The 12,495-nt window shown below is 45.1% G+C and overlaps 1 protein-coding gene across 2 annotated transcripts in view; it reads right to left on the reverse strand.

The window, feature by feature from the left end:
* LOC148538625 (interleukin-13 receptor subunit alpha-1-like) overlaps positions 1-12,495 on the reverse strand; it is a 140,662-nt gene that overhangs the window by 13,707 nt on the left and 114,460 nt on the right. For both annotated transcript variants that reach the window (XM_088453074.1, XM_088453073.1), the window contains 3 exons: positions 11,412-11,560; positions 5,887-6,028; positions 4,284-4,380 (listed from right to left, as the gene is read on the reverse strand). In XM_088453074.1, coding sequence (XP_088309200.1) covers positions 4,284-4,380; positions 5,887-6,028; positions 11,412-11,560 — 388 coding nt within the window. The remainder of the gene's footprint in view (positions 1-4,283; positions 4,381-5,886; positions 6,029-11,411; positions 11,561-12,495) is intronic.

The raw sequence follows: 12,495 nt of genomic DNA on the forward strand, positions 1-12,495 counted from the left end.
ACTTTATCGCACTAGAGTCTTATTAAATTTCATCCAATAATTTTGTGTATACAAGACCCTTTGTTCACATTAAAAATATAGTTTAAAATTTAAATCATTTAAATTTTTCTTTCACCTCCTTATCAATTTGCACTTTCACTCACTCACTAGCACCATACATTTTATATACAATATAACACTATTTAATTTAATTTTTCTCCAACTCTATTTCATATTTATTTCAATGATATTTTATTGATAAATTATGATGTTTCATCGAAATATTATGTTTATTTTATTTAATTTATTTGCAACAATATTGTTTTTCCTATTTGTGTTAAAATATACTATTAGTGGTTTCCTTGGAGTATATAATTCCTCTACCACTATGCTTCTTACTATGTTTGGTGACATTACAGTTTCTCGTTACTATACTAGAGATTGATCACCTAGATAATCTTGAACCCGCCTACTAGAGATTAGGATTGGTTTATTGCACGCACTGATGTGCATCCGATTGGCCGTCACTACCTATATAGATGGCCAGCCTCCGTGATGTAACGGAGCCTAACTGACGAAGCCGAGTCAGGTGAAACACGCGTCTTGCTACCGGGTAGTCTCCAGAGTTCTCGTGGAGACTCCTGCTGTCTGGACATTACTGCTGCCATACCGCTATTCACTGTATCAGGTATCTATGATTTTGAGGGACATCCCGGCTGCACCGCCTCATACAATGTTCCCCCCTGCACTGTGATTTCACATCAGAGGGGTGAGTCGTGTCATTTGCAGACCCGGTGCTGTTTTTCCTCCTTTTTCTCTTATTTCTTTGGTATATGCAGGAGTTTTATTGGTACTGGGGAGCTTATAACTGGGAGATCCCTCTCATGATTCTGACACCAGGAGTACCACATTACTCTGCCATTACCATTGGTTACTAGATCTCTGCTCAGGTTTTCACACTCCCTCACTGTCCCATTTAGTAGCCTGCATTTCACATACCAGGCTATTTCTGGATTAGTATATATAGAATGAGGGAAAAGGGAATCTGGGAAAGAGGATTCTGCACAAGAGAAAAATACATTAGATGTAAATGTAAATTGCCAACTATTGAAGTGAAAACTTCTATTAATTAAAGTGGTTGGCGCTGCTCCCAACAGTCAAGTATTTTAAGCATAAAGAATATTCCCTGCACAGGCAGGTCAAGTAGACTCTTTGCTGGGGCACTCTTTAGTAATAATATGAAAAATTAATGATATGATGAATGAATAATAAAATAACAATTTTAATTCACTTGTTAAAATATTAGTGCTGAAAGCACTGAAAACACTGAGTTGAATGACAAGACAAAAGACAAACATAAACATATAACAATACAAAATGGTAGATCCTGTCTAAAGAATCCAATCAATTCTTATTGCAGGAAAATAATGGGCGAAAATATAACCTACCTCTCAAAGAAAGATAGAGATGGCTGGCAGCCGCAGGCAAGGTAAATATGGATAAATAATTAGCAAAAAAACCCAGGTGTTCCTTGCCAATGATAACCACATACAGCCCTAATATCCAGCATATACACCTGTGTTGTTAGACCAGTATTGTAACGTGATCACATAATAAGTCCACTGATTTCTGAGTAATAGGTTATAATGCCTCAGTGTCTTAAATTCGTGGATCACAATCAAGTGCTAACAAGCTACTCACTTTAAACCTTGCAACCAATATGCAGTCAGTAACACAAAGTATTCAATACAAATTAAGAAAGAGTGATTCTTAGGCTTTAACATTAGTGTAAACAGCATTAAAGATCATCACTTGTTTGCTGTTCAAAGTGGATATAATTTCCAAATATCAACCATATATCTGATGATCACATTTATGCTTGGTACAAGAAAATAATTTTTAGTAGCTGAAAAAAGGAAAGTAGGCACATGAGATAGCTCTCCACTTCTGCTTTCACTCAGAATAAGTGCGAGCCGAGTGATGAGAGAGTGGGGAGTATAGTGTCCATAGAAACAACAGGGTAGTGGTATATGTTAAGGATCTGTAGGGTGTTAGGTGGGCTCTGTTACATAAGCTTTGCAGAACCTCAAATGCACCCCAGATCAGTCAATCTGCCACCAGAGGGGATAGAAGGGTACCTGCACAGTCATGTGTAGTCTGCAAAAATAGGAAATAGTATACTACTTCCTATTTTACTACTTCCAAAAGGGGTGGGGCTTTCAAAAGGGGCGGAGCTTTCGTAAAAGGGGTGGAGCCTCGTCACTATGGGGGGCGTGCCCAGCACTCTCCGAGATGCTGGGCAGCCCCCCAGGCTCTCCCTGCGCTAGTGAACAGATGCTGTGCGATGTGCACGGCATCTGTTCACCTTCTGCACACCCGCTGCTCTGCTATGTGCTCTCCCCAACTTCCACCCCACCGCGGGACACTGTGGCCCGCGGGACAGTCCCACAAAAACGGGACTGTCCCGCTGAATGCGGGACAGTTGGAAGGTATGGTGATGGGACCCAGAAACTATGGAGTAGGACCCCAACTTCTTAAAGTGAGGGGTCCTTGGGACCCACGCATTTTTGCACTCAGCTTGATCACTATTGTATTAATATAGATTAGTATAGATGGAGAATATGCAAAGCGAGATGTGGCCACACCCCCAAGATTGGCCATGACCACACATCATCATCGGAGGCCCACAGGATGCCTTGATAGGCCTGACTGGGGCTGTGCCTAACTGTGACTGGAGTATCCGATGCTGCAGGTTTTCCAGTTATAGTGTAACCAGCCTTTAATAGTCTTGTGCATGCAGCAACAAGTACCTATGTTGTTCATCACCCAGCAATACTGTTGCAGTAACTAGCTCAGTAACTAACTCAGGCTTTGTGGATTGATAATCTGATACTTTAACTTACATTGCTTTCGTGTACATGTCAAATGCTTTGCCTGGTGTTTAAGTGCGCAGGGTTGTAACAGGGCTTAACAAAGCCCTTTGCTGGCCCTGCCCCCTCTGCGCATGGCATCATGACACCATGCATAGGGAGGCGGGTGCGCCATGTCCCGGAAGTGCAGCAATGCACCTGTACACAAGGCAGGGTGCCTGCCTGTAACATTCAAAGGACACTAATGGCAACCCTGCTGCAGAGATACTGGCTGCAAGGTGTCGTTCACCTTGCTAGCCAAAAGCAAGGGCCGTGGGGAGCGACAGTGCTGCCCACAGAGCCCAGTGCTCTGTGCGGTGGCATCGGTCGCACACTCCTACTTACGGCCCTGGCATTACCACTGAAAGACCCAGTTAATAGACAGAAATGAAGGAGAAGCAGCCATGAGAAGCTGCCAGCTACTGTTCCTAAATGTTAGTGTTACGCAGCTGTGAGTACAATACTTGGCAATGAAGTCACAGCAAAGCACCACATTCCCAGTACCAGAGATAAAATGCAGCATGGGATCAGACACAATCTGGTGGGGAGGGGGGTGTGAATCAAAGTGTGTGAGCAGGAAGGGTGGCACCATCTCAGAGGGGATCGGTATGAAATACTGCCCGACGCCGGTAGACTGGCACCAGTGAAAATCCAGACAGCAGCTAAAGTAAGTACTAACTAACCTACCCCCCCTAACCCTCCCTTAGGGGTGCCTAACCCTAACCTTCCCCCCCAAGTGCCTAAACATAACCCCACCTACCCCGCAGCCTAAACCTAAGTCTCCCGGGGGGGTGCCTAACTCTAACCTCCCCCGTAGGGGCCTAACCCTAACCCTCCCTTCCCCTAGCCTAACCCTCCCGTGGGGTGCCTGACCCTAATTCCCCACCAGGAGCCCCTAACCTAAACCTCTGTCCACGCCCGGTGCCCGGCTTACCTTCGATCGGGATGCCGGGCGTCGGGCTCCCGGCGTAGGTAAAATGACAGGCGTTGGGATTTCGACGCCTGTCATTAGACCCTTGCTGGGATTAGACAGTTGGGATGCCGACGTTCGGCATTTACACCGTCGGCATCACGACTGCATACCTTTCAAAGTGGGGTTGGATTGTCATGTGGGACATCCCCAGTACTTGAACATGTTATACAGCGATGTTGCAGTTTCATAATCATGTATTAATTTTGTATATATAATAAATAAGCAAATTAAAAATTAGCTAACCAAAACATTTTCCTCACATTACTGTTATTTATTAACGTGTGACTCCCATACATACTGGCTAGCAAAAAGATACTGTACATGACAAATAAATAATTCACTACATTTCAAAAACCTACTATTAGGTTAAGAGTGATGATAAACTGTTAAATAAACTTAGGGAATGACAATAAAGTATTTACCTTTTCAGGTAGATAAGTAGAATGATTACAACAACAGCTACAAAAACTGGAATTACAACTAGCAAAACAGTAGATGTAGTTATACCATTACTTGTTCCTGAAAAACAATAAGAAATAGCCAGGTTAGAAATGTGTCTGAGTGATAGTGCTATTTAGTATAAGTGTAATCCTAGCACACCTGTACAAACTACCTGAGTAGCTGCCTCTTAAGCTGCATACACACACAAGATTTAGTAATGAACGGTTTTAGTAAACGATTTTCATTCATTTTTTCAAGGGAAAAATGAACGAAAATCGTTTACTAAATGTAATGAACGATTTTTTTTAACTACAAACAATTTTTACATATTCCCTTACTGAAAATCGTTGAGTTGGTCAGTCTGACTGAACTACAAACTACAAACGTGAACGGGCATGAATTATAATCGTTCATCGTTTTAACTCCATCGATTTTTTCAATGATTGAACGATAAACGATATCGTTATCGATAATCGTTCAAAAAATTGTTGTGTGTGTATGCACCTTTACTCATAGCTACACATTACACATGTACCTGAGCAGACAAGAATGCACTTACATTCTTGCCAACATTGCAGAGGAGATGGTCAGGAGGTGCTGCCATTTTGCCCACTCACCTCACTTTGGATAAAATTACCCTTTTTGCGGACAAACTGCAATTTTGTGAAATCGCAGTTGATTACTTACTGTAAATGTATTAAAGGGCTTTTGGAGCAGTTTTCATAAAAAAAAAAATCTGGGTACTTGTGTACTTTACAGACTCATTGCAGAGAGAACCCAAGTGTCCTACACTCATTCCCTGCCTGCTGATAGGGAAAGCAGTGCCCAAAGAAGACTTCTATAATCAGCCATGTGTTTCTGATAGACCACAGGCTGATTACAAAGAAAAAAAAATTGAATAAAAAAATAAAATAAAAAATAACATCATCACTTATCTGCACTAGAGGCTAGTGATCGGTGAGCCCCTCCGCGACTCTGGTCAACTTATCATTGGGCTCCTGGTCCATGCTGTAACCTGAGACGCCAGCTCACAGCACAGAGCAGCTGACTGGGGTCACGGAGCAGGAGCCCGGCGTTCAGCTGACCGGAGTCATAAAGGAGATCACCAATCACCATGCAGGTGTCAGCTTATGAAGTAGATATCCTGAGAGGTGCGCAGGGAGAGTATTCGCAGGGACAGAGCTTTCTTCCAAGCGATATTTGATACATCCTTACGATTCAATATTCAAATATCGCATTGCGAATATGGGCAATATTATCACATCCCATCCGCATCTGAAATGAGGATTGTGATAAATATGCTCCATAATCACAGCACAAGTGCAGGCAGGAAAAGTGACTTATACTTATTGCAGACATACGAGCCAGGAATTTCCCTGCTCAGACCCGGGTTTTTCATCTAGAAAAAAGATGCTCCAAGTACGAATCTCATTCTAAGCCAATAATTTCAAATGTATGTAGTGTATAGTATTCTCATCAAATTTCATTCCACTTGTGTATTAAATATCACATAAACGCACTAAGGTATAATAAAATATCATAAACAATCATATATATTCACATATATATATTCTCACGACTTACCTGGGAGCGTCTTTTCCTCACTCCAGTCACTCCAGTGAGCTTGGTTACCTTTGTAGTATTCGTTAAGTCTTGCGCGTACTGAGACTATGTATGTGATGTCAGGCAGAGTATTGTGTATTTCTTTGTCACAAACATATATTCTCTAGGCATAACAGGATTATTTATATGTGAAAAAAACATAGGGAAATTAATTTATCAGAAAACATTAGTACCCGTCAATATCTATTTATGCAAATATAGGAGGAGATTTATCAAATCTTGGAGAGAGACTATGGGGAAGATTTATCAAAGCTTGGAGAGAAATAAAGTACCAACCAATCAGCTTCCAATTGTCATTTTACAGACTCTGGGGCTGATTCAGCAATGCACGTATGTGCAATGCTGAACGCAGATTCCAGATTATCGGTTGGTAGCAATGGTCATACTAGCAAGGATGGAATTGCAAAGCTGCCTGCGTGCAGCTTTGCAATTCCGTCCTAAGCTGAATCACCCCCTGTGTTTGAAAAATGACAGTTAGGTGCTGATTGGTTGGTACTTTATCTCTCCTCACTTTATCTCTCTCCAAGCTTTGATAAATCTCCGAAAAAGTGGGGAAATTGCTCATAGCAACCATCCTCTGTCATTTTTCTAGTACAGCCTGTAAAATTACAAGTAGAAGCTGAGTGGTTGGTACTTTGGGCCCCATATAACAACAAATCTTATTGCCAGCGGCATATTTTATTTAGTATCACAGTAATTGCAACAAATATGTCATTTGCATGTAATAGTACTTATCCCTCCGTCGAGGTCCAGCGACGTCCAGGGCAGCCATCAGGGGGGACTGCCGGGCCTGGAGCCCCAGGCCCGGACACTCTGGGGGCCTGCCCGCTTGACCTACCGTCTGTCCACTACTTCCACCCTGCTAAACTTACGTTCACTGACAGGCTCGGCCGGGGGTCTGCGGCCACCCGCGCCCACTCCTACAGTATATCCTCTCATTATCTCTCCAAACGCCCGTCGCTGCTTTGTATATGGCTGGCTGTGGGAGGCAGGCAGAGTGGATGCTCCCAGCCTGCTCTGTGCTGCTAGCCTATAACACAATCGAGCAGCCGGGAGCATCCTCTCTGCCTGCCTCCCACAGGCAGCCATAAACACCACAGCAGCGGCGGGCGGTTGGAGAGGTAGGGAGAGGATATAGTAGTGGGCACAGGTGGCTACGCACTGGTAGAAGCGGACCCCCGGCTGAGCCTGTCTGAGTGTAAATTTAGCAGGGAAAAAGTAGTGGGTGGGGGGGCCCCGGGCCCTTGTTGTGCGGAGGGGGGAGGGAGGGAGATTACTCGGGGAAGGGGGGGGTTATGCGCTGCCTCCGGCATGCGCAAGACACATCCAGCGCTACAGGTCTCGCTACAAGACGGGGCGGCTGTCGATGTTGATTGACAGCTCGCCCCGTTTTGTAGGCGGGGAGGGGGGGTGGCTGCACAAATGCAGGCGGTTCCTTAGGAACGCCGGGCGTTTGTGGGCGGCCCTACTGACATCACTAGTGATGTCAGTAGTGGACTTTCTGCTGTATTAGAGCAGGCAGTCCACTCGGGCTTGCGAGAGCTGAGACCCTACCACAGGGTCTCCTCGCAAGACTGCACATCTAACAGGGCACACTGAGGGTAAGACCTACTATATATATGTATACTGTGTGTTAGTTTTGGGACTGGTATTGGGGTGCGGGGCTATCTGGGCTGGTGTGGCTGGACTGTTTCATGGCATCATAATGTACACTTTTTCACTTCTTTAGTTTGTTTTTTATACATATAGCACTTTATACACTTTTAATTATAACCTCCTACTTATGTAGGACTTAACATATAGGCATTTCTTTATTATTCTCTAACCTTCACTTTAAATCTCACACTAGTGTGATGCCATGGGGCGGTTCTGCTGGGTTGGCCTGGGGGGTCCTGTGCCCTGTATTTGTTCCATAGGAGTGTAATGCTGGCCACACACACATAGCGACTTTTTACCCGATTAGGCTGTTTTCGACGAATCATGAAAAATATGCCCAAATCGTGAGTTTCCACTCATGATTACGATGCCAATGCGCGTCCCCGCTCGTCGTACATCGCATCTTCAGATCTGCCGTGCTGTAGGGCAGATTTGCCAATCTGGGACACAACGCACTGGATGCACAATAGATCTTAAGTCAGACTGGACATTTTTTACTCCAAATCGTATGTAGGATTGCCGGGGAGCTGCTGGGGGAGGGTTCAGAGGAAATCGTACACATCATGGGATCGTGTGCTGATCGTTATGTCTGTGGGCACCTTTAGGGACCTGCCTGATGGAGGTCACCTGGATATAGTGGGCAGGCCCATAATTATGGCCATCATTATGGTAAGAACCTCTTGGATGCAATTTAGCAGTATTATTATTAGGTTCAGCATAGTTAGAGTGTGCACTTGCATTTGTTTCTGATTGTCTGCTTGCAGCACTACAAGTCTCAGCAGGTAGCACCTCACATTGTGCTTGGGGTGTGCAATCTAGGGCCCCTCCCCCAATGTATTCTGTAAAGCAGGAGATGTCACAGATATTGCCTACTTACCTTCCTCTTGCAGAATGTCCCGCTGTCCCCATACACTAGTATGGGGACACAATTCATCAAGCTCCGAAAATATAATATTTTTGGAGCTCGACTGCGGGAGCATTCACCATCATGAATAGGCCCCTTACACAGTTAAAAATTTAAAATATAGAACTGTAGCTGAACAATTTTCATGATTCTAGTTCTGCTATATTTTATATTGTGGAACACCTGCTCCACCTAATGGCGACTTGTGAGAACACACATTAAGGAACAGCCAAATTACTAGGCATGAGACAAAAGTAAATGGTTAGGTCTAGACTATAGAGGGCTGATGGCCCTGTGACGTCACACCCACGTGACTCGGCCTGAAAGGGGGAGGGGCGGGGATGGTAACGGGGGACCAAAAGTGTTCCCTCGCGGGCACGCTCCGCTCGCCACGCTTCGGGCACGGTGGCTCGCTGCGCTCGCCACAGATATTTATTCCCCCTCTATGCCCTAGTGGATGGTAACGCAGGAGCTGTCCAGCCTCCTGCAGTGGTCACGTGGTGTCTACGTCACAGAGGTCCTTTCTCCAACTTGGAAATAGCAGCAACCAAAAGTAAATATCACACACAGAAGAACTACTGTAAAACGAGAAGCTTTTAAATCGTAACTCACTTCTTTCAACTATATTACCCACTAAACACAAATCCTCAACAAAAAGCAAAAAAGGCTTTCTCTGAGATCACACAATACTTCACTAGGCTAGAGAGACAAATCACAATACCCAAAATGTCTTCTCTGTACCTATCACCATCAGTTTAGGATGGCACCCTGAAAGTCAGGGGCATTTTTTAGTGGGTGCAGATTGTGCACACCCTGCACCCATATTTAGTTTATACTTACCTTTCTGCAGTCTTCAGAGTGCTGCTCTGCAGCACCGGCAAAGGAAAATGGTGGCAGGCATTTTCCCGGTGACTCGCGCATGCATAGAAAAGATGTCCCTGAGAATAAGGCGTGGGCGCCATTTTCCCGGAGACCCACGCATGTGCAGCTCTCTCACAGTCGGAGTAGTGTGCAAACCATCGGGTCCGTGTACTGCTCTAAATCAGGCCCATAGTGCAAGAAATCATAAAGACTTTAAGTAAAAGCCTGCAAGCTGCTTTGTGTGCCTTTGTTTTTCTTTTAAAGTAAAAAGTGTATAGTAGAGCTTAGTTCTTAGTTAGACCAAACATAGGGAGTGGTTCAGAGACAGGCACAGTGCCAAAGTTTACGCAGTTGAGTAATGCGCCACTGCGCTTGTGCAGAAAGTCCAGAAATCCCTTACTGCGCACGTGTGAAACCAAGTGTTCTATGCTGTTGCAATTGCGCATGGCATCACTAAGTGTTTACTTCTTTTAAAGCTGGCAACTCTGGTCTCTGAGCAATCAGAAGCCTCTGATCGCTTCAGAGGCCAGGGTTCCCAGTGATGCAGCGCGCGGGTGACGTTATGTTGTCACCTGCGCCTCCCGCAATGAGAGGAACTTGCGCCTGCCGCTCTAGGTCTAATTAGATCCAGTGGCAACGTCTACGCGGGACTGTGGGAGCAATGATGGCGCTGACTGGAGAGTTGCCCAGCGGCCATCGTGAAGAAAGGTAAGTAGTGCATAGGTGAGTGGGGTCTGTTCTATACTGGGCGGGGGCACAATATAAGGTTCTCTGCATTAGGGGCATTACTGGGGGCTCTGCATAAGGGGCATTACTGGGGGCACTGCATAAGGGGCACTACTAGGGACATTAAGGGGGGCTCTGCATAAGGAGTATTACTGGGGGCTCTGCATAAAGGACATTACTGGGTGCACTGCATAAGGTGCACTACCAGGGACATTAAGGGGGGCTCTGCATAAGGAGTATTACTGGGGGCTCTGCATAAAGGGCATTACTGGGTGCACTGCATAAGGTGCACTACTAGGGACATTAAGGGGGGCTCTGCATAAGGGGTATTACTGGGGGCTCTGCATAAAGGGCATTACTGGGTGCACTGCATAAGGTGCACTACTAGGGACATTAAGGGGGCTCTGCATAAGGAGTATTACTGGGGGCTCTGCATAAAGGGCATTACTGGGTGCACTGCATAAGGTGCACTACTAGGGACATTAAGGGGGGCTCTGCATAAGAAGTGTTACTGGGGGCTCTGCATAAGGTGCACTTCTAGGGGCATTACTGGGGCAATGCATAAGGGGCACTACTAAGGACATTACTGGGGGCTCTGCATAGGGGGCATTACTGAGGGCTCTGCATACGGGGCATTACTGAGGGCACTGCATAAGGTGCACTTCTAGGGGAATTACGGAGGCACTGCATAATGGGCACTACTAGGGCACTACATAAGGGGCATTGCATAATGGGCACAAATTCCGGGGAAATTGCATAAGGGGCTCTAATACAGGAGGGAATTGCATTAGGTGCACTACTACAGGGGGCACTGCATTGGTTTTTATTAATAATAAACCTTTCAAAATTGCATATTAGACTTTTCTTTTTATTGCGGCCAACGCACTCTTAGACCTTGAATACTCAAGGTCTAAGAGTGCCCGGTTGGTATTTTGAATTTGACATGCCTGAGCTAGAGTAACACTAGGCTACCGCAAATGTCGATGGTGCGACCGGTGTTGCACTGATGTTGGAGTGTTTACAATTTCCATTGCAAATGTAGAAACCAAGGAGCCTGAAAATGGGCGTCTCACCGCTCGTACTCTCCATCGCACCATGGAGCCCAAAGGGAAGACTGACATTAGCATTTGCATATTCCCGCAACTGCTATTGCGAGAGCGGCTGTGACTGCGGCTGCATTACTAGCGATCGCTGAATCAGGCCCACTATGTTCCTCCTACAAATGCATAATAGTCCATACATTGATGCAGCAGTGTACGGGGGGGTTTATGTATTTTTCAAACATCACGTAGGGTTTCTTTACTTAAATGTAACAGTTTTTACAGAAACGGTGTCTTACCCCATAGCTTGTTCCTATTTCATTGGATGACATTTTCACTTGTACTTCAAATTCCATTCGCTCATATTGCTGTGATACATTCCATTGCATGTATATGCTTCGGTTTGAAGTCCTATACACTTCAGTTATGTTCGGAGGTGCGTATTTTACTGAAAGAATGAAAGAACAGATTTCATGTTAGCAATTTAGGTCTCCAGAATTAGCGGCTGAATCAGAGTCCCATTAAAGTCCCATGAAAGTCTCAATGTACATGGATCTCGCCGATTTTCTGCATATACTGTAGCGCATGAGCCAAAGAAAGAAATCTTTGAGCATACGCCTAATTTAGGAGTCCTCTAGAGCAGTGATTTTCAACCTTTTTCAACTCGCGGCGCACTGAACTCAATTTTAAAATTTCCAAGGCACACCATAAGTCCCCCACAGAGAAAAGCACGCACATTGGGACCCATTGGGGGACAGGATGGAATGACACATACACTGGCCCCCACAGAAGAAAACAATTACATTGGCCCCCATAAAAATAAAACACGTTGGCATCCATTGAAAACAAAATAAACATATTGGGCCCCAAAGAAAACAAAAATAAAACACATTGGCCCCCTCTTAAAAAAAAAAAATCACTCTGGCCTCCACAGAAAGCAACATTTTACTCATTAGCCCTCACATAAAAAAAACAATCAGGCTGGCCCCCTCAGAAAATTAGAGATATGGTAAGAACTTACATTTGCTATCTCTCCTTCTTCGAAGTCCATAGGGTCCACAGGGAGACCTTGGGGTTTAGGTGATGGCAAGGATATCCGGGCACCATGCAGTTATTTGTTCTCCCAGGATACACTGGGCCACTCCCTATACCCCGCCCCCTGTGCCAGTGGCACCTCAGTTCATAACAAGCCAAATGCCAGAGGAGGATAAAAGAGAGAGAAGAAAGTCTGGAACACTCAAGAATCACATTCTCACATATAAGGAGACGGAAAACCGGTGACAGAGCGAAGCCCATCTGAAGCAAGGAGCGTCAGGGTGGGTGCCCTGTGGACCCTATGGACTTCGAAGAAAGAGAGCTAACAAAGGTAAGTTCTTACCATAT

The sequence above is a fragment of the Taudactylus pleione genome, unplaced genomic scaffold (assembly GCF_031769625.1).
Source record: "Taudactylus pleione unplaced genomic scaffold, aTauple2 ptg000039l, whole genome shotgun sequence".
NCBI classification, from domain to species: domain Eukaryota; kingdom Metazoa; phylum Chordata; class Amphibia; order Anura; family Myobatrachidae; genus Taudactylus; species Taudactylus pleione.